At 40.7% G+C, this 27,759-nt stretch overlaps 1 protein-coding gene across 1 annotated transcript; it reads left to right on the forward strand.

Moving 5' to 3' along the window:
- gcna (germ cell nuclear acidic peptidase) lies at positions 1–27,759 on the forward strand. The gene is given in 14 exon segments (XM_033030620.1): positions 1–210; positions 4,174–4,277; positions 8,357–8,645; positions 9,415–9,484; positions 10,318–10,376; positions 14,492–14,561; positions 14,901–14,986; positions 19,814–20,194; positions 22,413–22,611; positions 23,811–23,946; positions 24,036–24,120; positions 24,123–24,173; positions 25,094–25,298; positions 25,787–27,759. Coding segments are annotated over 13 exon segments (1,965 nt in total). The 5' UTR covers positions 1–210; positions 4,174–4,190; the 3' UTR covers positions 26,034–27,759.

Here is a 27,759-nt window from a genome sequence, read left to right on the forward strand (position 1 = left end):
AATGCCCACCATTTAAAAGGACGGGGACCACGTGGTGTAATCGATGCCCCGCCCCCGTATCCGTGACGTCGTCCACTCGCGCGACTTGTCCTGGCGCCGCAATTCAAACGGCGCGGCCGTTACCGGACGGATCACGTGACGCGGCGAGTCCCACCTACAGCGGCTGAGACCGGGGACACCGGCGGCAACACCGGCAACAACAACGGCAAGGTGCGTCCCAAAGCGCTGGTGGTATGTGAAGGAAGGAACTGCAGATGCTAGTTTGCACCTAAGAGAAGACGCAACGTGCTGCTGTAACTGTCTGAGCGACTCCAGCATTTTGTAACGACCCTACTGGTATTGTCGGCTTCTTCTCGAAACATCATTATTTTCTCGAGTAATTCGGCAAAACAGAAAATTCAGTAAATAATCATCACATCTGACTTGTTGAATGTTTCCAGCATTTCCTGTTCTCGTGTGTAGGAGGGTCTCGACCCGAAATGTCACCCATTCCTTCTTTACAAAATTCTGAAGGGGTTGGACAGGTTAGATGCAGGAAGATTGTTCCCGATGTTGGGGAAGTCCAGAACATGGGGGTCACAGTTTAAGGATAAGGGGGAAATCCTTTAGGACCGAGATGAGAAAAACATTTTCCACACAGAGAATGGTGAATCTCTGGAACTCTCTGCCACAGAAGGTAGTTGAGGCCAGTTCATTGGCTACATTTAAGAGGGAGTTAGATGTGGCCCTTGTGGCTAAAGGGATCAGGGGGTATGGAGAGAAGGCAGGTACAGGATACTGAGTTGGATGATCAGCCATGATCATATTGAATGGCTCGAAGGGCCGAATGGCCTACTCCTGCACCTATTTTCTATGTTTCTTTAAAAGAGATGCTGCCTGTCCCACTGAGTTACTCCAGCATTTTGTGTCTGTTTTCCTGTTTGCGTGTTGGATTTTCAGTACTTGTCGTTTAATCCCAGTGTCGCAGTTCAACGTTTGATCTGCTGCCTGGTCCCGTTGTCTTGGAATAGACGTGTGACAGGTCGCCAGCCCTGTCCCTGAAAAAGTGTCTACTGTCTGGGTGATCCAGGTGATTGGGAAGTATAAGTGATTGGGAACTAAGTTATTCCATGGATTGGGTAGACGCACAGTCGCTTGCCCAGAGTAGGTTAATCGAGGACCAGAGAACGTAGGTTAGGTGAAAGGGAAAAGATTTCATAGGAATCTGAAGGGTAAAGGGCCTGTCCCACTTGGTGATTTTTTTCGGCGACTGCCGGCATCATTGACTGACGTATCAGGTCACTGAAAAAGTTGCGGCGTGACGTGGCATGATGACGCATTGACGCACGATGTTTCCTCAGGTGTCGCAAATTTTTTTTTTGTCGCTGCTGGATTTTGAAATCTTCAAAATCTATTGGCGACCCTGGTAAGATCAAAGATCCTATAGCGGATATCCTATATCCTCTGCTAAAAGATATTTGGGTAAGACGCCGGCAGTTGCCGAAAAAATCGGTGGGACAGGCCCTTAACCTTTTCACGCAAAGGGTGGTGGGTGTATGGAATAAACTGCCAGAGGAGGTAGTTGAGGCAGGGACTATCCCAACATTTAAGAAACAGACGGGTACAGTGCCCTCCATAATGTTTGGGACAAAGACCCAACATTTATTTGTTTAAGAAGGAACTGCAGATGCTGGAAAATCGAAGGTACACAACAAAAAAGCTTCTCCAGCTTTTTTGTGTACCATCATTTATTTGCCTCTGTACTCCACAATTTGAGATTAGTAATAGAAAAAAATCACATGTGGTTAAAGTGCATATTGTCAGATTTTAATAAAGGCCATTTTTATACATTGTGGTTTCACCATGTAGAAATTATAGCTGTGTTTATACATAATCCCCCATTTCAGGGCACCATAATGTTTGCGACACAGGTGTTTGTAATTGCTCAGGTGTGTAATAATTGCCTCCTTAAAGAGAGCTCTTAGTCTTTCCTCCAGTCTTTCCATCACCATTGGAAATTGTGTTGCTGTTTCTCAACATGAGGACCAAAGTGCCAATAAAGGTCAAATAAGCCATTATGAGTGAAAAACAAGAATAAAACTGTTAGAGACATGGTGAGCTTACTAATCGCAAAAGGACTAGCAAGCAAAGAAGACCTCCACAGCTGATGGCAGAAAAACTATCTCTATAATAAAGAAAAATAGAGCACCTGCCCGACAGATCAGAAAACTCTTCAGGAGTCAGGTGGGGATTTGCCAATGACCACTGTCCGCAGAAGACTTCATGAACTGAAATAAGGAGGCTACACTGCAAGATGCAAACCACGGGTTAGCTGCATAAATAGGATGGTCAGGGTACAGTTTGCCAAGAAGTACTTAAAAGAGCAACCACAGTTCTGGAAAAAGGTCTCGTGGACAAATGAGACAAAGATTAACTTGTATCAGAGTGATGGCAAGATCAAAGTATGGAGGAGAGCAGGAACTGCCTAAGATCCAAAGCATACCACCTCATCTGTGAAACACTGTGGTGGGGGTGTTAATGTCTGGGCATGTATGGCTGCTGAAGGTACTGGCTCACTTCTCTTTGATGATACAATTGCTGATGGTAGTAGCATAATGAATTCTGAAGTGTATAGACACATCCTATCTGCTCAATTTCAAACAATTGGCCGGAAGTTCATTTTGCAGCAAGACAATGATCCCAAACATACTGCTAAAGCAACAAAGCTAAAACATTGTTTTTTCAAAGCTAAAAAAATGTAAATTCTCGAGTGGCCAAGTCAATCAACCGATCTGAACCTAATTGAGTATGCCTTTTATTTGTTGAAGAGAAAACTGAAAGGGACTAGCCCCCAAAACAAACATTAGCTAAAGATGGCTGCAATACAGGCCTGACCCAGATATCCAGCAACTGGTGATGTCCATGAATCGCAGACTTCAAGCAGTCATTGCCTGCAAAGGATATGCTAAAAATACTAAACATGACTACTTTCATTGACATGACATTGCTGTGTCCCAAACATTATGGTGCCCTAAAATGGGGGGACTATGTATAAACATGGCTGTAATTTCTACATGGCGAAACCAAAATGTATAAAAATGGCCTTTATTAAAATCTGACAATGTGCACTTCAACCAGATGTGAATTTTTCTATTACAAATCTCAAATTGTGGAGTACTGAGGCAAATAAATAAATGATGGTTCTTTGTCCTAAATGTTTTGGAGGGCACTACATGGATAGAAGTCTGAAGAAGGGTCTAGACCCAAAATGTCACCCATTCTTTCTATCCAGATGACTGTCCCGCTGAGTTACGCCAGCATTTTGTGTCTATCTACGGTTTAAACTAGCATCTACAGTTTCTTCATACGCAGGTACATGGATAGAATAGGGTGGTTGTGAAAGTTTGGAGGAAATGGGAGGAGTCAAACGTAAAGTTGTTGTGGGTGAGGACCAACCTTTACCAACCTAGGCGGAGGAGGGTGTCAGTGGCTGGGTATAGGTTGCTCCTCTGGTCGAGGAAGAACCCGGAGGGCTTTGAGGCGATCCTTTTGTTTGGAGGAAATGGGTAACATCTATGATGTTACAGCTGATCAGGACAGGTTTGGAGGGATATGGACGAAAGGCACAATATGTTGGCCGTTGTGGGCAATTTGGGCTGAAGGGCCTATCTCTACATTGTATCACTCTAAGACTCTAATTGGCTTCTGTAAATTGTCACTAGTGTGTGTAGGATAGCGCTAGTGGTACGGGATTGCTGGTCGGTGCAACTCGGTGGGCCGAAGGGCCTATTTCTATGCTGTATCTCTAAACTAAACCTAAAAAAGTTTGGACCATGAGGCATCTATTGTTTCCCACATTAATAGTGATATAATATTTTTTCATCTATTTATGGTTTGAGTTACATAGGGCAGTGCGATTCTGTGCCAAGTCTTTTGGAAAGTGTCATTGTTAATTTACATTTTATAATCTCCATTTGGTTTCATGTGATACTTGTGTGAATATGGTCTGGTTTGGGAGTTTTGATTTTAACTACACGGCTTGCTTTCATAGGTCGGGCATTGAGTATTTGGCTGCATTTCGAGTATTCTGTGTAGTTCTGGTTGCCGCATTGTCGGAAAGATGTGGAGGATTTGGACTCAAGGGCCTGTACTTGTGCTGCACTGTTCAATGTTCTATTTTCTATGATGTTACAGCTGATCATTGACTTGGAATGGATGAAACGTGCAACTTGTTCCAACGCTTGGCTAATCAACTTGGTTGGTCCAAATACGATGATCTGGATGACCTTGAAACAGAGGTAAAGCTGATGCTAACATTGCTTTTGGTGAATCCTTATCCATTATTAATCACATTTCTTGGAATCAAGGCAGCTTGTAATAAATACTGTAATAAATACTCCATAGATGCTGCTGCACCCGCTGCGTTTCTCCAGCATTTTTGTGTAGCTTGTAATAAATGTCTGATTGGTAGCAAAATCACCTAGTGGTCATCCCCAAGAATACCAAATGTCAATTGTAGTGAAAAACCATAGGGATTGTAACATCCAGTCCTACTAATCAATCTGAACATCTGGATCAAACCAGTGACCACTGCAAAAGGGCAGCTGACAACCAGGGAAAGACATAGTGATGGCCTGGAGAGTGCTGACCGGAGGGAATAGACCCCACCGGGGCTGGCATGGGCTAGCTCTTCATGCCAGCAGGATCCATCGGTAATCAGCTTTTTGGATCCACCCGCAATTTCAATCCTCTGTGTAACTACTTGTTGCATTATTTGAATTGACAATAAAGTTTACTTTGACTTTGACTTTGACTATATTGCTACGGAAGGAATCAACTATGAATAAGACAACTAGCACAGCAATTGACAGAGCAGCAGCACCGGTAGGACATAAGCTACGAAGCTTCATCTGTGGCTGGGAAAATATAACATCAGAGAAGGGTCTCAAGATCCACCAGGGCAGGAAAAAGTGCCTGAGAGAGCTTGGTGAGGGGCCTCGCATTGGCCATTACTTTCTAAGAGATAGGCCAAATCAGTCGAGTAAAGCCCAGTGGCAGGTTAACCACCACAGTCCACAGGGTATCTGCACCATAGGCGAAGCTCAACCAAGTACTGTCCCACCAACGGACACAAGTCCATAGCCCAACCAGCCACAGTTAGCGGTGGATAGGAAGATGGAAGAAAAAAAGCCAAATGGAGTAGTCACCGGCTGTGGCTGAAGAGAAAAGATGCTGTCTGGGCTGCCACATGACCATCTAGAGGCTAACCATAAGACACACACCCAGGTCTGATCATCCTGCGGTGGGCCTTCCTCGACTGAGGGTGTCTTGTGATAAAAGACCGAAACACCCAGTGACGTTGAGGTACACAACTGAAGATGTTTCTGATTGGTAGCAAAATCACCTAGTGGTCGTCCCCAAGAATACCAAATGTCAATTGTGGTGAAAAACCTTAGGGATTGTAACATCTAGTCCTATTGATATAAATCTATATTGCAACCCATTTAATTTAAAGTCATGAATATACACGATTACATTATGCAAGCCGGCAGCCCTGCCAGCAGCGTGTCAGTTTTTTTCTACTTTTTTAATTTTTTTGGTGTGTTTAAATATATGTTTTTAATGTTTCTTTGTGGGGGGGGGGGGGGGGGGGGGGGGGGGGGGGGGGGGGGGGGGGGGGGGGGGGGGGGGTAAGGGGGGAACCGCTTCGGACGACTCCTCCACGGAAAGCCGACTTTTTCCATGTTGCCTCCCCCGTTGCCTAACAGCAAGGATCGATGCGGCCTTTCCCGGAGACGCGCCTGGGGCTTCAGCCGCGGGCGCAGCGCGGACTCTCGGCGTGGAGCGGGCGAGGAGGGGAACGCTCCGTTTGCTGGCAGCCTGAAGCTGCGGTCTGCGGAGCTCCAGCCCCGGCGCAGCGTCAGCAGCCTGGGATCCCTCGTTGGGGACCCGGGAGAAGAAGAAGCTCCCACCGCCGGCCTGCGGCCAACTTCTACCGCGGGCGGGGACTTACCATCCGGAGCGGGGTCCCTCGTCAGGGATCCCTGGAGAGGAGCTCCGACCGCCGGCCCTGCAGTCTGCGGTGCTTCTGGCTGCGGCGCGGCGGGGATTTTAAATCTTTGACGGCCGGCCTGCGGCCTACACCAACGTGAAGCCGCGGTCTCCGGTGGGGGAGGCACCGTTTCAGGACTTACCTTGACTTTCACTCATCTGGAAGCCCGCAGTGGCGGCTGCGGAGGGTTGAGGTCCCGACCACGGGGGAAAATGGAGGAGGACTGGCCAAATTTTCTGCCTTCCACCACAGTGATGAATGCTGTGGTGGATGTTTGTGTTAAATTTTTATTGTGTTTTTGTGTGTTTTTCATTGTACTGCTGCTGGTAAATTCATTTCACTTGCACTGATTGTATTGTATTGATTAAAGGTCAGGTCGTGTTGATATTAAGCGATTTGATAGTTTGATTTTTTTTTTTTTCAAATTGTGTAAAATAAGAGGGCAGAGCCTTTAGACCTGGACTGCACTGAAGTAGTAGAAATGTGGAAACGCACCTGTATTTCCATTAGAAAAAAAGGCCAAGGGAAGATCCATTTCAAAAGTTGAGTTTTTGTCAAAGATACTAAAGGGTACTGTAATATCTGTGGAAGGAAACATATACCTGCACTTTGCACAAGTGGCCTCACCAGGTGCAAATGTATGCAAGGCGATCTGCTTCAATAAAACACAAAGATAAAACTGCTTTTCTGTTTTTATTTCACCTGAAGTAGATGAACTTTCATTATTCCACAATACGATGGTGTTAGTCTTCAGTAAAGCTGCAGCAACAATTTCATTGTTCTGTTCTTGGTACATACGGCAATTGAATACTCTTGAATGTAAAACAACAAAATGTTGCAAAAATTGTAATGCAATCTGAAGTAGTGTGGGGGGAAAAAAACTAAAATACAATAACTGAATAGCCAAATGAGGTAGAGTTAAGGGCCTGTCCCACTTGCATGCGAGTGCGTGGCAGCATATCCTGTAAGGGATTACTAAAGAGGTGATTGGTTCAACAATCTGATAACGATGGAGAAGAAGCTGCAAGTATGGATGTCTGGGCTTTCGAGCTTGTTTCTTCTAGACAACAGAAAATAAAAAAGGGAATAACCAGGGTGGTGGGCATCATTGAGGATACTTCCAGCCTTTCTGATGCAACACACATGAAGATGGTCTGGCTGCAAGAAATTACCAGCCTGTGGTGGACTGGGCTGTATTCACCACACTGCAGATCAGGAAGTCAAGAGCAGAGCATTTGCCATACAACCAGAATGAGATGCACCCATCTGAATACTTTTTTAAAGTGCATCTTCTGAAGTTTGAAATGATCCAAGTGGACATGCTGAATCTTCTCAGACACCTCGGGAAGGAAACATGCTGATGCACTGTCTTGATCAACCGTATCAGTGTGGTGAAGGGACCAGGTTGATTACTGATGATATCTTTTTGGGACGACAGATGGCACAATGGGCTAAGTGTTCGGCTGGCAACCGGAAGGTAGCCGGTTCGAATCCCGCTTGGAGTGCATACTGTCGTTGTGTCCTTGGGCAAGACACTTCACCCACCTTTGCCTGTGTGTGAATGTGTGTGAGTGATTGGTGGTGGTCGGAGGGGCCGTAGGCGCAGATTGGCAGCCACGCTTCCGTCAGTCTGCCCCAGGGCAGCTGTGGCTACAGAAGTAGCTTACCACCACCGAGTGTGACTGAGGAGTGAATGAATAATGCGATGTAAAGCGCCTTGAGTATTAGAAAGGCGCTATATAAATCCCATCCATTATTATTATTATCTACCTGTGAATCTCCTGCTTAAAAAAATATGTAAACTCTAGTCTAGATGTAACAAACAGGCGAATTAATTATTTAATCTCCAGTGGTAATATTCCTTCAATTCTGTCACTCGTTGTATGCTGGAAATGTTGTGCCTTTTCAGTACTGACAAAGGTGTGAAGTACAGTATTTATATAAAGTTCTTTATATCCCTAGCATTTCATTAAAAGTAATTAAGCACAATCTGGACCCATGTTTGTTCCTTTTTCTTGGTTTACTTGCATTCCTTTGATTAAGACTTGGAAAAATTGAGTTGATTTAATCTTTTGCAGACTAATGTGTAGTTTCTATTATTTTTTTTCAGATTTCATTTTCGAGTTGTAAAGCACTTCATAATTATAAGCTTTTTACATAGCTCAGTTGGATACAGGTTTCCCTTTGGTCTACTTTTAGAGACTACCATTTAGTTGAAAACATGAGAATTAAATTTAGGAGGGAGCGAACAAAATAGACCTGTGTAGTATTTGACATATGATTATGTGACTGAATCTTTGAAACTCTACTGTTTTGCTTCCACAGCTTCAGCAAAAAATCGATAAATCCAAGCAGCAGCGAGATTATTGTGAAGATGTTGCAGTAAATCTACCGTCAGAAACTGGGGAGAGCCCAAGTCCCAATGATTCATGTGTGTGCAAGCTGATACTCTCTAGCTCAGAGGATGAGGATGATTCAAGCACAAAGGTTTCTCTGGATGATGTGCAAAAAGAGCGTGGCAAATGTAAAGCGACTAAGAACAGGGCTGGAAAGCCACAAATCCACAGAGGAAGTGAAGTTGCTTCAGACTCCAGTGATGAGAATTATGAGATTTGTAAGATTAGTCACGTGGCTTAGTGCTTTTTTTTTTGCTGTCATATGTTGATGAAAACCCCAAAAGAATGCGTAATATTTAAAATCTTGAATATGCCATTAGTATTACTTTTTTAGAAGGGTGCAATTGTCTGACAATTTTATGTTGGTAGTTGAGGATGTGGGTATTTGTAAAATATAAATTACTGACTGTTTGTGCAGCATAATTCAATTAATCCACAGGCTCTATTTTTCCTTCTGCCTGCACTTTATCATGTTTTGTGGATACAGGGCCAAGGGAGATGAATGATGAAATCACATGTGGATGGAATTCTTAAATGTCTAAATCTTTGGCAGATATTATTTCAGTCTCACTGTACCTACAAGACATTGGTCTCTTCATTGTGTGAAACCTTTGGTGTACAGAAATATTTAAATGCTGTTGTCTGAGTTTAAAGAGTGCATTTGTGTGACTAAGGATTTAATTGTAGAGCGAAACCTTTTTAAGTGGAATAAATTATATATCAAATGTAAAGCCCATAGGGCCATAATTCTCAACCAACTATCACTTTACTGCCCCTTGCTCTTTTCCCCCTATCCATTCAAATCCATTCATGGATTTGTAAACTAATTCCCATAACTTTTTTAATCTGTGCAAAGGACTGACTGAGGAAGGTGCATGACATATCTGAAGGCAAATGTTTCTGGATTAATTTAATAGATGTAACTACCCAATCCAGTTTGCTTACTGAGAAATTCTGGAAACTGCTTACTCTTATGATTTCTCTCAGCTTTGACCCATCAGAAGACATCAAATTCAGACTTCAAATCAAGAGGAGCTTCAAGAATCCACAATAAAAGGTGAGAATGTATGCAAGACGATTTGCTTTAATAAAGCACAAAGATAAATGTTACAAATACTGGAACCTGAAATACATAGCTGGAAATACTGAGCAGATCAGGCAGCTTCTGAGGATATAGAAATTGGGAAAGGGTACAAGTAAACGGGTTTTAAGATCGTGAAATTTGGGTGGGATTGTGAAGAGAGACAATGGGGGTTGGAAAGAGGTAGAAGGGAGAGATCAAAAGCATCTAAAGGCTTAGTGCAAGGTAAAAGGGTGACAACTGGTAAACAAAAATTGGCCTGAAGGAGATAGACATGGAAGAAGCTGGATCATTTTCAGAATGTATCCAAAGATGCTAGAAATAAGGGCAGGAAATGCATAATTAGTTATATTTTCTGCTCCTTGTGATTTCTTCAACATTGAGACCAACTAATGCAGATTGACTAATTTACAGAGGCACCTTTGTTCTGGTTGAAGCCATGATAGATTGAAATCATGACCATTAGCTTCCAGCCATAGGTATTTTAATTTCCTAATTGTTTTGATCTTCATAAAACTAGAGAAATAGTGTTTCAACTTATTATTTAGTTTCATTGGTTTTACAGACTTGATGCGGGGTTCAGCAGTTTCCTCTGGTAATTTCAAATAATTGATCTGCCTTGCAATGCTCATGAAGAGGATACAGAGCTTCTTTATTAAGATGGCAGATATATTTAAGAAATTTAAGCTTATCCTTTAGGATGCAAAAGAACAATGGACCAGAGAGAGGATTCAATGGTGCTGCTTGGTATTATAAATTCTATTCCGGGGGCATGAGAATGACATTTGTTTCTTTTTTTTTGTCAACAGTTTTGACAGTGCCCCTGTAATCTGTTCGGATTCCAGTGGAGATGAAGATTTTGAAAAATGTGAGTGGTATCTTAAATGTATTAACTTTTCCTCTTCAAAGGCAGCAATGAAAATTGTCTTTTAAACAGCACACCAGGGTATGCTTGAGCAGTATCTTAATCCTAGCCACAAAAATGCAGTTGAGCAAGAAATAGATTCTAAGGCATTGTCTTTTGCATAATTTTAATGAAATTAAGATAGTCCAGTAACATGCTGGTTTTAAAAATATGAGATTAACTACAAGAGACAAGTCAAGTGTGTTTTATTGTCATTTATGTCCCAGATGGGACAATGAAATTCTTGCTTGCTGCAGCACAACAGAATATGTAAACATAGTACATAACGGGTGAAGATAAAAAGTTCAGTGTGTGTGTGTATACACATGCACACATACTCAATCTCAGTAAATAACAAATATAGTGCAATAATAGTTATAGTCTGTTGCAGTTCAGAGCTTATTTGTTGTCGTATAGTCTGATGGCTGTAGGGAAGAAGCTATTCCTGAACCTGGACATTACAATTTTCAGACTCCTGTACCACCTTCCCGGTGGCAATGGTGAAATGAGAGTGTGGCTAGGATGGTGTGGGTCTTTGATGATGTTGGCTGCCTTTTTGAGGCAATGACTTCGATATATCCCTTCGATGGTGGGGAGTCAAAGCCGGTGATGGACTGGGCAGTGGTCACAACCTTTTTGCAGTTTTTTCCGCTCCTGGACGTTCAAGTTGCCGAACCAGGCCACGATGCAACCAGTCAGTATGCTCTCTACTGTGCACCTGGAGAAGTTCAGGAGAATCCTCTTTGACATGCCGAATCTCCGTAATTTTCTCAGGAAGTAGAGTCGCTGATAATTCTTTATAATTTCATCAGTGTGCTGGGTGCAGGAAAGATGCACGCCCAGGAATTTGAAGTTTTTGACCCTCTCCATAGTTTGCGCAAAATAGTCCTTAAACTGCATCTGGAATACTGAGTGTAAAGGAGTCCAGTCTGACACACGGTAACTTTACTGAGTTTTTAATAAAGGCACATGTCAAACTCGTCCCAGTACTGACTGCATTTAGTCTTCAGGCGTACTGGAACCAAGGGAGGAGCAAAGGGGAGATATTACAGTTATTAGTGGTATTGAGGTAGCTACATTATAGGTTGCAAGCATAAACCATCTACACTGAGAATTGGCTTAACCATCATGCATACAAGAAAAATAGCAGGGAATAGAAATTGAGCCTCAGCAGGTTAATACTATTTAGCTATGAGGAAAGATTTAAGATGAGGTGGTATACCACCTCACAGATGAGGTGGTACGTTTTGGAAATGGGTAATTCGACTCCTGATTTAATTATGTTCAGCAGAACAGAGAACATAAATAGTGCTGGACAGGATGCTTAGTAAAACTAATCCCTTCTTTCTATATGTGATCCACGTTCCTCCATTCCCTGCATGTTAATTTGCCTATCCAAAAGCTTCTTAAAAGTTACTATTGCATCTACCTCCGCAATCACCTCTGGCAGCGTGTTAAGAGGCACCTACCACTCTATATTTTTTTTAAAAATGTCCCTCATATCTCATTTAAACTTTATTTCCCCCCCCCACTCCCCTCAACTTAAAACCGTGCCCTCTAGTCATTGACATTTGTACCCCGAGGGAAAAGGTTCTGATTATTTACCCTATCTATGCCTCTTATGATTTTATATACTTATGCCTCCATAATGTTTGGGACAAAGACCCATCATTTATTTATTTGCCTCTGTGCTCCACATTTTGAGATTTGTAATAGAAAAAATAGAAAATGTGGTTAAAGTGCACATTGTCAGATTTTAATAAAGGCAATTTTTATACATTTTGGTTTCACCATGTGGAAATTACAGCAGTGTTTATACAAAGTCATGTAAATGAAAGTAGTCATGTTTAGTATTTTGTTGCATATCCTTTGCATGCAATTACTGCTTGAAGTCTGCGATTCATGGACATCAGCAGTTGCTGGATGTCTTCTCTGGTGATGCTCTGCCAGGCCTGTATTGCAGCCATCTTTAGCTTATGATTGTTTTGGGGAGTAGTCCCCTTCAGTTTTCTGTTCAGCATATAAATGGCATGCTCAATTGGGTTCAGAACGGGTGATTGACTTGGCCACTCAAAAATTGTCCTTTTTTGCTTTGAAAAACTCCTTTGTTGCTTTTGCAGTATGTTTGTGATGATTGTCTTGCTGTAGAATGAATCGCTGACCAATGAGTTTTGAGGCATTTGTTTGAACTTGAGCAGATAGGATGTGTTTATACACTTCAGAATTCATTATGCTACTACCATCAGCAGTTGTCTCATCAATGAAAATGCATTTCGTTGTCTCTGTACTGTACAATGACAATTAAAGTTGAATCTGAATCTGAAGTGAGCCAGTACCTTCAGCAGCCATACATGCCCAGGCCACAACTGCCGTGTTTCACAGAAAAGGTGGGAGTTCCTTCTCTCCTCCATATTTTGCTCTTGCCATCACTCTGATATAAGTTAATCTTCGTCTCATCTGTCCACAAGACCTTTTTCCACAACTGTGGTTGCTCTTTTAAGAACTTCTTGGCAAACTGTAACCTGGCCATCCTATTTTTGCGGCTAACCAGTGGTTTGCATCTTGCAGTGTAGCCTCTGTATTTCTGTTCATGAAGTCTTCTGCAGACAGTAATCATTGACAAATCCACACCTGAGGAGTGTTTCTGATCTGTTGAACAGGTATTTGGGGATTTTTCTTTATTATAGAGAGAATTCTTCTGTCATCAGCTGTGGAGGTCTTCCTTCGACTGCCAGTCCCTTTGCGATCAGTAAGCTCACCAGTGCTCTGTTCTTAATCATGTTCCCAACAATTGATTTTGGTAAGCCTAAGGTTTGGCTGATGCCTCTAACAGTTTTATTCTTGTTTCTCAGTCTCATAATGGCTTCTTTGACTTTCATTGGCACAACTTTGGTCCTCGTGTTGATAAACAGCAATACAAGTTTCCAAAGGTGATGGAAAGACTGGAGGAAAGACTAGGTGCTGAGAGCTCTCTTATACCTGCATTAAGGAGATAATTAAACACACCTGAGCAATTACAAACGCATCTGAAGCCACGTGTCCCTAAGATTATGGTGCCCTGAAATGGGGGGACTATGTATAAACGCAGCTGTAATTTCTACTTGGTGAAACCAAAATGTATAAAAATGGCCTTTAATAAAATCTGACATTGTGCACTTTAACCACGTGTTGTTTTTTCTATTGCAATTTTAAAATTGTGGAGTACAGAGGCAAATAACTAAATGATGGGTCTTTGTCCAAACATTATGGAAGGCACTGTATATACCCCAATCTCAGATGTTCTTGAGAAAACAATCCAAGTTTGTACAACCTTTGCTTGTAGCTAAGACCCTCTAATGCAGGCAGTGTTCTGGTAAATCTCTTCTGTACCCTCTTTAAAGCCTCCACATCCTTCCTGTAATGGGGCAACCAGATTGCATACAATACTCCAAATGTGGCCAACACAAAGTCCTACTTTGCAATATGACTTCCTGATGTTTCTACTTAACACCCCAACTGATAAAGGCAAGCATACCATATCTCTCTTACCACTCTATCTAATTATGTTACCACTCTTGGCGAGCTACGGACTTGGACCCTAAGATCCCTCTGAACATCAATGCTGTTTAGGGCCTTACCATTAATTGTATATTTTTGCCCCTTGCATTCGACCTCCCAAAATGCAACATCTCACAATATCTTGGATTAAACTCCATCTGCCTTTTCTCCACCCTTTTCTGCTGCTGAACTATATCCTGCTGTACACTTTGACAGTCCTCACTGTTCCAACTCCCAAACTACTAACCTACCCATTTATATCAGTTGTAAGGCATATATGGTGCAGAATATGAACTAAAACAAAAAATTGCATTGATGTATTTTTAATGAACTTTAAATGTTGCTGCGGAAGTCCTCGTGAAGATTGGTTATCAAGTATTAAACTTTTATGTTTAATGTTTATTAAACTATTATGCTATCCTTGGATATATCTGTTATAACTGCAGGTAAAGATTTTCTATAATCCTAGAATATTTAATGTGATTCAAATCGATAGGAAGAAATCTATGTGTATTTGTTAACCAACAATCTCTTTCCATCAGTTCTAACACTGACAAAGAAATCCTGTTCAAATTCACAAAAATACAGAACTTCAAAGAACAATGATGACAGGTAAGTTTCTGAAAGTTGAAAATAGAGATTCCAGATCACTATAAATAATACAATATCCAGCGACGACTAGAGAAAGTCATATTTGACAGAAAAATAATTTCTGTCTCCTGCAGTAGAACTGTATGTTGTTAAAATGGGTGTACTCCATATTCCAATTTTATCCCAATATATATATTTTTCTGTTGTGATCTCTTCAGTGCCAAATGATATCTGATGAATGATTAGCAGTTGTTATCAAAATGTAATGTTATATTTTGGCTTTGAGGCATTTCACTGCAGGTTTAGGTACTATATTTCATATCCTTTAATTTCGATGTTGCAATACAATTTTCTACACAGCCTTAAATACTTTATCGTAAGTGACTCATCTCTAGATGAAGTGGATATAAAGGACATTGTGGAACCTGAACGCAATGCTGATACTGGTATGTTCCATCAAGATTAATTGACAATCTTTTTGTTGTAACATTTTTATGATAAAATTAATGATTTAAGATTAATTCTCTGATCTGGAAACATTGGTTGTTAAGAAAAGCAATGGGAAGGCTATATGTTTCTGCTATAATTTAAATTATATTTTTATGTGTTGAGAGAAAGATGTCACATGGAAGCAAGCCCTTTGACCCACCAAGTCCGCACCAACCATCAGCTATGCATTTACACTCAACCTATTTTGTTTCCATTTTGTTTGTTCTCCCCATCTTCTTACCAACTCTTCTCCCTAATTTAATTACTCACATTTAGACTGGGAATAATCTAGAATGGCAGTTAAACGGTATTTCTTTGAAATGTGAGCTGAAACTGGAGCACCTGGTGAAAATCCAGAGTCACAGAATGTGCAAACTCTGCACTGTGAGGCAGCAGCTCTTCTCGCTATGCTACTTTGCCACCTAATTTTTACCTTTATCCATGTACCAAATGCAGCTCTCCCTATCTCCCATACAGCTGTATAGAAACTTCCCATACCTAATTCCTCATTCCAATATTTTCTAACCTAATTTGAGTATTGAAAATTCATTTGATAAAAGCTGGTGTTGGATCTGCATGTGACTCTATTTTTATATATTGGGACTAACTTAGTAGTGCTTATTATTACTCTATTTGTACAGTACTGAGGGGTGACTTTGATTAGGTAATTGATTGCAAAGAAGTATATGAGCAAGAGTTTATATTTTGATACCTATTGTCTGTGGAAAGTAGATTACTTTCCTGTTGGTAAAAGGAATGTTAGTAGACTTCGAGGGGTAAGGAGATGAATATTTGGAAGAATGGACAAATGTTAACGCTAGTGAAATCTCACAGCTCCTACCATGTTCCTCTTGCGTTTCCCAGGCTTCACTAGCACCGTGTATGACTTATGTCCGTAATAAATATTTTAGGTCTGCAGAATCTATAACAACTCCTGCAGATTCTATCTTTGAACAGATTCTACCAACAGCAGATACTGGGGTACCAGATTCTTCGACCCTATCCACCCCATCATTGATAGTGGCTTATGGCACCTGGAGTAGAACGAAGAGGTTAGCTCCGGTGTTTAAAGAAAAGGAAGGAATAGACAAGAGACAATAGGTGCAGGAGTAGGCCATTCGGCCCTTCGAGCCAGCACCGTCATTCAATGTGATCATGGCTGATCATCCCCAATCAGTACCCCCTTCCTGCCTTCTCCCTATTTTTAAGAGCCCTATCTAGTTCTCTCTTGAGAGTATCCAGAGAACCTGCTTCCACCACCCTCTGAGGCAGAGAATTCCTCAGACTCACCACTCTCTGAGAAAAAGTGTTTCCTCGTCTCCGTTCTAAATGGCTTACTCCTTATTCTTAAACTGTAGCCCCTGGTTCTGGAACATGTTTCAACATCGGGAACATGTTTCCTGCTTCTAGCGTGTCCAAACCCTTAACAATCTTATGTGTTTCAATGAGATCACCTCTCATCCTTCTAAACTCCAGAGTGTGCAAGCCCAGATGCTCCATTCTCTCAGCATATGACAGTCCCGCCATCCCGGGAATTAACCTTGTAAACCTACGCTGCACTCCCTCAGTAGCAAGAATGTCCTTCCTCAAATTAGGGGACCAAAACTGTACACAATACTCCAGGTGTGGTCTCACTAGGGCTCTGCTAACGGCAGAAGGACCTCTTTGCACCTATATTTGATTCCTCTTGTTATAAAGGCCAACATGCCATTCGCTTTCTTCACTGCCTGCTGTACCTGCATGCTTACTTTCATAGACTGATGTACAAGGACCCCCAGATCCCGTTGTACTTCCCCTTTTCCCAACGTGACTCCGTTTAGATAGTAATCTGCCTTCCTGTTTTTGCTACCAAAGCGGATAACCTCACATTTATCCGCATTAAACTTCATCTGCCATGCATCTGCCCACTCCCCCAACCTGTCCAAGTCATCCTGCATTCTCATAGCATCCTCCTCACAGTTCACACTGCCACCCAGCTTTGTGTCATCTTCAAATTTGCTAATGTTACTTTGAATCCCTTCATCCAAATCATTGATGTATATTGTAAATAACCGGTCCCAGCACCGAGCCTTGCGGTACCCCACTAGTCACTGCCTGCCATTCTGAAAGGGGCCTGTTAATCCCTACTCTTTGTTTCCTGTCTGTCAACCACTGTCCATGTCAGCACTCGACCCAAAATACCATGTGCCCTTATTTTCCCCACTAATCTCCTATGTGGGACCCATTCGGAGGGGGCGCTGCTCTGGCAGCAGCCATGTCATGCAGCTCGTCAGTTTTTCAACTTTTTTTATTTTTTTAGTATGTTTTAAAGTCTGTATTTAATGTTTCTTCGTGTGTTTTGTGTGGGGGGTGGTGTGGTGGGGTAAGGGGGAACCGTTTCGGCCGCCTCCTCCACGGAGAGGCGAGTTTTTCCAGGTCGCCTCCCCCATGGCCTAACATCAAGGATCGACGCGGCCTTTCCCGGAGACGCGCCCGGGGCTTCAGCGGCGGGCGCAGCGTGGACTCTCGGCGTGGAGCGGGTGAGCCCTCGCTGGAGGGGAGCGCTCCGTTTCGCTGGCCCGAGGCAGCCGGCAGCCTGAAGTCACAGCCTGAAGTCGCGGTCTGCAGAGCTCCAGCTGGTGCGGCGTCTACAGCCCGGGACCTCACGTTGGGGACCCGGGGGAAGAAGAAGCCATCACTGACGGCCAGCGGCCAACTTCTACCGTGGGGCCGGCATGGATTTACCATCACCCCTGGAGGGGAGCTTCGACCGCCGGCCCTGCAGTCTACGGTGCTTCTGGCTGCGGCGAGGACTTTAAATCTTGACCGCCAGTCTGCGGCCTACAAAAACTTAAAGCCGCGGTCTCCGGTGAGGAAGAGCCGATCCTGGACTGACTCTGGACTCTGGTCCTGACCACGGGGGGGGGAAATGGAGGAGGACTGGCCAAATTTTGTGCCTTCCACCACAGTGATGAATGCTGTGGTGGATGTTTGTGTTACAGTTTTATTGTGGTTGTGTGTTCTTTATTATTGTATCGCTGCAGACAACCCAAATTTCCACCCGCCTGGCTGTGTGGCAATAAATTATATCTAATCTAATCAAATGCTTTCTGAAAGTCCAGGTACACTACATCCACTGGCTCTCCCTTGTCCATTTTCCTAGTTACATCTTCAAAAAATTCGATAAGATTAGTCAAGCATGATTTCCCCTTCGTAAATCCATGCTGACTCAGACCGATCCTGTTACTGCTATCCAAATGTTCGGCTATCTCATCTTTTATAATTGACTCCAGCATCTTCCCCACCACCGATGTCAGACTAACTGGTCTATAATTCCCTGTTTTCTCTCTCCCGCCTTTCTTAAAAAGTGGGATAACATTAGCTACCCTCCAATCCACAGGAACTGATCCTGAGTCTATAGAACATTGGAAAATTATCACCAATGCATCCACGATTTCTAGAGCCACTTCCTTAAGTACCCTGGGATGCAGACCATCAGGCCCTGGGGATTTATCAGCATTCAGTCCCATCGGTCTATCCAACACCATTTCCTGCCTAATGTGGATTTCCTTCAGTTCCTCCGTCACCCCAGATCCTCCGGCCACTACTATATCAGGAAGATTGTTTGTGTCCTCCTTAGTGAAGACAGATCCAAAGTACCTGTTCAACTCATCTGCCATTTCCTTGTTCCCCTTAATAAATTCGCCTTTTTCGGTCTTCAAGGGTCCAACTTTGGTCTTAACTAATTTTTTCCTCTTCACATACCGAAAGAAGCTTTTACTATCCTGCTTTAAATTCTTGGCTAGCTGCCCTTCGTACCTCATCTTTTCTTCCCGTATTGTCTTTTTGGTTTCTTCTGTTGTTCTTTAAACATTACCCAATCCTCTTGCTTCCTGCTCATCTTTGCTACGTTGTACTTCTTCGCTTTAATTTTTATGCTGTCCCTGACGTCCATTGTCAGCCATGGTCGTCCCTTTCTCCCCCTGGAATCTTTCTTCCCCCTAGGAATGAACTGATCCTGCACCTTCTGTATTATTCCTAGAAATACCTGCCAATTTCGTTCCACTTTCATCCCTGCTAGTGTATCTTTCCAGTCAACTTTGGCCAAATCCTCCCTCGTGGCCCCATAGTCCCCTTTATTCAACTGTAACACTGACACCTCCGATCTACCCTTCTCCCTCTCCAATTGTAGATTAAACCTGACCATATTATGGTCACTGCCTCCTAATGGCTCCTTAATCTCGAGGTCCTTTATCAAATCTGGTTCTTTACATAACACTAAATCCAGAATTGCCTTCTGCCTGGTAGGATCCAATACAAGCTGTTCTAAGAATCCATCACGAAGGCACTCTACAAAGTCCCAGTACCAACCTGATTTTCCCAGTCTACCTGCATGTTGAAATCTCCCATAACAACCACAACATTACTTTTGCTACATGCCAATTTGAACTCCTAATTCAACTTGCGCCCTATGTCCAGGCTACTGTTTGGGGGCCTGTAGATTAGTCCCATTAGGGTCTTTTTACCCTTACAATTCCTTAGTACGTTTCTGACAAGTGTCTCATCACTATATCTTTTTTTTTTAAATTGGGTTTTGTTTTAGGTTCATTTGTTCCTACGTTCCTACGTTACTGAGAAGTATTTGAACAACATATTGTGAAAAGGTGTAGTATTTGGGGGAAATTTTTTTTTTGCAGGAGTAGGCCATTTGGCCCTTCGAGCCAGCACGTTTGCTTATTACTTAAAAATTGTATTTTATTTAATTTTAATTTAATTTAATTTTAATATTTTCACTTCTCTGCTAGAACGACATGAATCAACATGTCAAAACCTTGAGTCAGCAAATGAATCTACCCTGGAGCAAGTGTACAGTACATCCTCTGTAACAAGATCAATGTCGCCAGTGTTGAACAACAGTGTAACTGATTTTGTTATTGATACTAAACCGAGAAGTCTGACCCTGGACAAATGGAGAAAAAAATCTGAGCAATCTAATCCTCACACTTGTGACAGAGAAAATACCCTATCCTATCCTGTGCATTCCAAGGTATTGAATAAAATCTCAAATACATCTGATACATCAAGTGATGAATTTGAGTCTCTAATCGATAGGATAAAGGGTATCACCCAAAGAACACCAGCTGCAACTTCTGGTAACTTGAAAGGAAAAAGAATGCCTGTTACTGGTGAGTGTTCTCATTTATTTCAGTTATTTACCAGCTGGCCACCAGCTACCAATATATCAATAAAATTGAAACCCTCAAAGGTCGCGACATGTTTTGATTTTTTGAATATAGTCTTTTTTACTGCTATCCTGGTAATCCATCTGAATAACTATCAATCTATCTCAAACACGTCTGTGTCTTGATTTGAGATTAACCTGGCCAAAAGATGTTTTTTAAGCAAATGCACAAATTGAAGATAACATGACTTCAATTGTTCCCCAATATTCTGAGCTACAGAAATGATGTAACTATGCTATCTTGAGTTAGGTTAGTGTTGTACTATCTTAATTTCCAGACTACGTTTAAGCTCATGGAGAAATTCATGGTTTTTATTCTCTGTTGGATGTCCTTCTTTGTTCTGCCATCCTGGCTGATGGCACATCCCCCAAGTTTGTGCATGTTTATTAATGCAATTGCATTCCAGTCTGATGAATGCGGTTAAAGTCTCAGTCTTTGAAGTTCATGCCCTTGTCGTCCTAAGTGTTGTTTTATTACATTATGCAGAATAAATATCTAGACTGTGCAGCAATACTTTGTGAAAACCTGCATGCACTTTTCTGAGAACACTATCTACTGCCTCTGATGTGTAACATTATATAATATCTTGCTCAGGACAGTCAACATTGGAGTAAAGTGGCAATTGTTAAATTGTCATGTGTTCTTGGGTATGTTCACAGTAAACCCCATAGGTCTGCAAATCTAATACTTTTTCCTTAGCTGCTCCTTAGTTCCTTATATTCCTTTTTCCTTATTTCCTTATCAGGCTGACCTTGAATAGAGGGGCCATGAGTTAACCATGACAAGTTCAAGATTAAAGTTATCCATTGCATGGACTATTCCTTGCTCTTTCCCTTCAGATTTTTATGATTGTTTGGTATGTCTGTAATGTCAAGGTCTATGTACCCGTTTGCTTCCTTTATTGGCTTCCTATTTAGCTGTACTTTAATATCTCTGTCTATTACATTTATTGTTCTTTGAGTGTTCGTGAACGGCCTTGATGTGTCTGAATGTATTTGATTTGATTGCCATTTGCTGCACTTAAACTGATTATCTGACAACTGTATCCTCTGCTGGTGTTATTGTATAATCAACGTAGGCTTTTATGTGTTTTGAGCCTGGTCTGCTTTGTTGTACTGCTTGTGGTAACTACCTTTTAACTTAATTTGGTATCCTTCAGAACTTTTTTTCGCGGCATGTCTGTTATCTGTGAATTCCGTCTATATATCAATTTCACTGTTGTTCATAGATTAATACCACTTTTGTCCCACTTCATTACCTTAAATGTTTATACTCTATGATTTTGATTTTTACCCGCCGCTGAAGTTTTACTAACCGCCCTTTCATTAATTTATCCTCCCTTTTCAAATAATCAATACAATTTAGCACTCCACCAATCCTCGGGCACCACTGCTGTTGCCAGGGAAAGTTTTGCATTTTTTCTACAATGCTCCTGTGCTTCTTCTAAGCTTTGATCTATATCAGAGGAGCTCTGATTTGACAGCTCAAAGGACAGAAGGTGATAATCCGAAGAATGTTTATTTGCTTATGTTTGACCTGGTGCCATGACCCTTCATTGAGTCTGGAGTTAATTTTTGAAGACATCCCACTTGTAAATCACTGTGTGGTTAAGTCCGTCCTATTGATGGGTAGGACATAATTGGTGGCAGTGGGGTGGAAAAGTTTGGCTCTAAGCAATAATTCTGTGAGTATAACTTTGACAGGCTGATGCATGACTAATCTGTGGACAGTTCTATCAGATTTGACCCCTATCCCATCAAGTACATAAAAACGACTTTTCAATTCAACTGTGTGAGAAGTGACTTTGTTGTCTGAATTCGGTGTTTAGGTTAATGTCAGGTGGTCTATCTGCATTTATTATTTCTGTGTATAAAATAAGGCAGTAATGCCATGATAGATAATTTCAGTAAGCTTTTTGGAGTCAACCACATGGGATGCGTCTTGGGTCATGTAAAGGTAGGATTAGGCCATAATGGCAGATTTTCTCCTTGAAAGGACATGAATGAATCTGATGGATCCTGTCATAGCCTGGGTACTGGTATGTTGAAAAATGCAGAGAAATGGGTTTATATTCTAAGAGCTGCAAAATATCTGAATTTAATGGGTAGAAATTGTTTATTTTGTGTGTGACATTCATATTCATTGTTGTACTTTTGTTTAGAGCCAGTGAAGCGAAAAACAAAAAGTAAAATTCAAGGAATCAAGCATTTAACTGAAGATGAGAGTTTTGTTCCAGTCTTTATCCAACCAACTAAACCAAAGAAAAGTATACTATCTGATTCTACATCAGTAAACCAAGTACCAGCCTTCAACACTTCAAGTTATTCTGAGTCCCAATCCCAACGTGGAGTTCAGCGACTGTAAGTAACTAGATACATTTTGCTCTAATTATTTCCATTATTGCTTTCTGTCCTTCCTATGTCATTCTTAACTCTCGATCTGAGAAGTTGATCGGACATCGTGGTACGACATTGAGCAAAGTGAGATGCTTTTATTTCATTTTTCATGTGCCATTTGCTTCCTGTGCCTGTACTCACTTGAATATCTGCTCTTTTATCCTTTCCCCTTCCACTGAGAATCCCTGCACCTTCCTAATACCTCTATCCCTTACATGTGCAACCCACTCTAATGGCTTGCCATCCAGCTTTGATGCCTAATTTGGTTAATTTACTCATGTTTATACTAAGCTGTCACCCATATGATTTGAATCTGTCGACTTTCAACATGTTTTCTAACATAAATTCTTATTTCTTTCTAGCTCTAAGATTTTCTCCTATATTTTCTAGATTGTTTTTGTATTCCTGCCTAGCTCTAATAATTTCTTTCCTACTTTGCTCGTTGGAGGTTCTGCCTTGTCCCTCACCTATTCGTTTTTATGCTTTTGATTTTGGTTGATTTTCTAAGAATACACTATTTGATTTTTTTTCACATTGTGCAGCATTTTCCCTCTTTATCCGCAGTTTAAAAAAAATCTAAATTTCACATCTGTCACCATGCATTCATTTTCCCTCACTCACTATTAATATTCAGTTTGAATGCTTCTTTCTTATCTTGCTCACCCACTCTGGGGTATTAATATGAAACCGCGATCTCTTGGTTCTAGAGACCAGAGTATTTTTAGAGGTAATATTGAGAGATGCTCTAGTATTTTGAAGTGTACATTTGCAAATATTTTATTGAAGACATTGTGGGATATATGCATTAACTCTTATACCAGACAGCTGAGGATGCTGCGACAGATGAATACCCTTTTTGCAGATACTGTCAAGTCTGTAACTAATCTTTGGGATTATAGATCAAGAGCCAAACGGCTGTTGTTGTACGACAGTCTCAGATTGTGAAAAGTTCCATAATAAACAGGGTGTTTTTTTTGTTCTTAATATATATTCTGGTGAAATGCAATAATTATTATTAATTTTTCTCCAGATTTAAACTTGTCAAATATTTTTCTTTGTGATATTTTCTGTCTAATCAAAGAACAGTTTTTAGAACACATTTCTGGCACTGTTTTGTCCCTCTCTGGTTATGTTCATTAAAGTGTCCATTTTCCTCTAATTAGATGCAAAGTACCTGGCTGTTTCCTTCAGGACCTGATTCTGAGCTCATCAAAATATGTAAGGAATTTCAAGCAAAATCGGGAACAATTAACACAGGAGCTCTATAATTTATACAATAAAACTGTCTTTCAACAGAAGGTAAAACTTTATTAATCAATTATTGGCTAGCCATGCAATGAGATACTGCTGATTCAAATGTGATTGGCTTTCTGTTGTACAATTTGCAGCTTCCAGAGAAGCTGGAAATCAAGTGGAATAAAAAAATGACAAAAACAGCTGGATATTGCATCACTGGACTGAAAAAGGATAAAGTTTGCTTCGGTATGCTAGAATTGAATTATCAGAGAAGGTGTGCGATTCGGCTGGTAAGAAGAAAACAATATATAATTGGACAAATGTGCCTTTTTGATTTAGTTTACATGCCTTAAAAGTAAGTTTTAAAACTCCATTGACAGATCTACATCATTAGCAGTCAGTAAACCAATCCCTTTCTAATGTCTTTCTGCACAGTTTTTAGGTTTCATTAGGTTTATCTTTTTTTACTTTTTTACTGACAACAGCATTCATATTAAATTTCCTTATTTTCCCCATTCGATCTGGATTGCTTCCTTGTACAATTTTACTTGATAGACCTTGACAATATACAAGTATTTAAGTGTCATCTGTAAACTTGCTAATTATGCCTTGTACATTCTCATCCAGATTGTTATCATTGATGACAAACAGCAATAAGGCCACACCAATCCTTTAATCCTAAAGCCTAAATCCGATAACCAACCTTTCCACCACCACCACCCTCTGCTTCCTACCTGAAGCCAATTCTGTATCCAGTTAGTTAGCTCACCCTGAATTCCATGTGATCTAACCTACCATGCAGAATGATATCAAAGCAACCTACCATTCAGAATGTTATCGAAGGCCATACTGAGGTCCATATAGATTATGTCTACAATCCTGCCCTCATTCTTGACTACCTCTTCAAAAAACTCAATCGTACTCAAAAGACTTTATGTGTGGGGCATATTTTTAGTGTTGGGTGCCTGGAATGCACTGCCAGGATTGATGGCAAAAGCTGATGTGGTAGAGGTGTTTAAGAGGCTTTTAGATAGGTGCATGAATAGTCAGAGAGAGGAGGGATATGGATCAAATGGAAGAGGGGATTATTTTAACTTGTACTGTACTGTTTTATGTTCTGGAGCTTCTGAACATAAGGATTAGTAAAAATTGAATAAACATTTAAAACAACTCATTATTCATCAGAAAAACTAATTTTATTGTTTTGCAGAACGTCTAAGGGACACACTGATTCATGAACTGTGCCACGCTGCCACCTGGCTTATTAATAATATTCGTGATGGGCATGGAACAATCTGGAAGCATTATGCGCACAAATCTAAATTGATCCATCCTGAATTACCTATGGTGCAACGGTGTCACACTTATCAAATCAATTACAAATACACCTACCAGTGTAGCAGATGCAAAACCATGTGAGTCTTTGTGAGAATTTATGCTTCTGTACCGACTTCCAGCCTCCGAGCTGCCACATTACTATCGATTGAACTTTCTTTCATCACCTTTACCTTTCATCCAGCTTCTCACCCGCCTCAGTCTTGTATTGACCCTGCACCTCCACCATTCTAGTTTAAACCAACCTGTGAGAGATAGGAATTTCAGACAAGTTTTCTTTTCATGTGGTTGACAACTGGAATTCGTTGTTATATGTGGTTGTGGAATCAGATTTGATCAAGTTTAAAATACATTTAGACAGGCATTTAAACAGGTAAGGGAATGAGGAACATGCATCTAATGCAGGCAAATGGGTTGGAGTGGAAGAACAAAAAGCTTGGCATGCACATGATGGGCCATAGGGTCCCTGTCCGCTGTACAGCTCTATGAATCTACGATTAAAGTAAATGCTGCAATTGAGAAGCTTTGCTACTTGTGCCATGTATTCATGCTTGTAATTTCTTTACAGGATTGGCCGACACTCCAAGTCACTGGACACACAGCGTTTTGTTTGTGGCATATGCAAAGGGTCCATGGAGCTATTATCAAACTCTAAGTACACCACTCCTGCAAAAAGGGAGCTAGCACCATTTGCTAAGTTTGTGAAAGAAAACTATAGTTCAACCAAGAAGGAAAATGAAGGACTTAAACATGCTGAGGTTATGCGGAAATTAAGTGTAGACTTTGGCAAAAAGGCACAGATATCTGACCTCTAACACCTTCTTCCTAAATCAAGAAACATCTTTTTGTTGAAGATTCGTATCCTACATTCTCAGACAATCAGCAATACAAAGATTACCTTACTTTGTTCTGACCAAGCTTAGAAATTCTCTCAGGTATTTTTCCCTTTTGCCAAGGAAATATTCCAGTTTGAAATACTGAGTATTTCATTTTAAATATAAGATCAGTCACAATTGACCATTTTCTTTAAATTCATTGGGACGGTCTAATTGTTTTCATTGATTATGAAATTAATTTCAGTTGTTTTGTGTGATAATGTGATAACCAAGTTATGGATAGTTGAATTTCTGTTTGCTGATATAAATTTTGGATCTCTCACAACTTCGGTCCTAATATCAAGCAGTTCTTATTGAACTGATGATAACCATTTATTTCTGTAATGATAAGAATCCACTTGAAAATAGGTTCTACAATCATTGCTGTAACCCTACAGGAACATAGTTTTAATACTACAATATTTCCATGATGTGACAAGGTGAACGGGAGCGTCCTCTGTAGCATTGTTATGCTTAAAAATGGGATGTATTTTGTTTGGCAAGCTTTTGTTTCCTGATGCTGATCTTGCTCGGCTTTATTAAGAACAAAACTTGGATATCCCATTCCGCATTTGAATGTCCTGTATTTGCATAAACATTTCCTTGCACCTTTCCAAGAGGAATTTATTCTGGGGGACATTTTCGTTCTACTTGCCAGGTCAATTTCTGATTGCGAAATGACTGGAAAAATAAGAAATTAACAATTAAAAAATTACGTCATAAATTACTTAATAAAATTCATAAATCACCACTCAAAAACAGTTCAATCACTGTTCTTGCGCAAGAAAATACAGCTGTCATTTGGTGCAAAGTAATGCGCTACAATTTATCCATTCTAAACCACTGGCATACTGTGCCAAGTTTGCAATTTTCCTTTTAATTCTGATTGTTAATTGCAGATGTTTAGCATTGATCTTTTTTACAAATTTTCAGTAGTGGTGCAAAATATATAATTTTCAGAATGGGTAGTTTTAATTTTGTTCCTGTATAATGCCACTCATTGCTCTTATAAGACCGTGGTGCACAGATGGTAGCTTCCAGGATATGGATTATGATGAAAGTGTTCACTTTAAGGCACCTTATGCAAGACCAGCAGATTTGACCTGATTTGTTAGTCCAATATAAATTATCAGAAAAATAAATGCATTTGAGATGATAATCAAGACATCCTTTCATTGCAGTACAGAATTGTATGTATATCAAAATGTTGCCGATCAAAGTGTAAATTGACAGGGAGAACCCACCTGAAATTAGCTAATGAAAGTATATGAAAGTAGTTTATGAAATCTTGTAGAAATTAGATGTGTACCCATGGTTGTAATTGATGAATTAATCATAGAAAAAGGCATTTTCCTAGAGGAATTGATATTCGAGTGTTGGAAGAACTGTTGCAATATTTTTTTCTCAGCAATATCAGTTCAAGTAATTTACACATTAGGCTTTAAAAGTGTCATTGGGTTAGTTGAAAGGGTAAAGAGAATTAAGGAGTACATTGGGATAGTTTGAGAGTCTAAACAATTAAACTATGCCTTTGAGTGGTTAAATTAGTAACTGAAATTCAGTTTGATCCTAATGCATTATGCCTAATCTATGTTAATTGGGTTTTTTTTAATAAAAGTTCTGTAATATGTTGTCTGGTTGTATTAAATAAAGTTTAACAAGAATG

This window comes from Amblyraja radiata, chromosome 12 (assembly GCF_010909765.2).
Source record: "Amblyraja radiata isolate CabotCenter1 chromosome 12, sAmbRad1.1.pri, whole genome shotgun sequence".
NCBI classification, from domain to species: Eukaryota; Metazoa; Chordata; class Chondrichthyes; order Rajiformes; family Rajidae; genus Amblyraja; species Amblyraja radiata.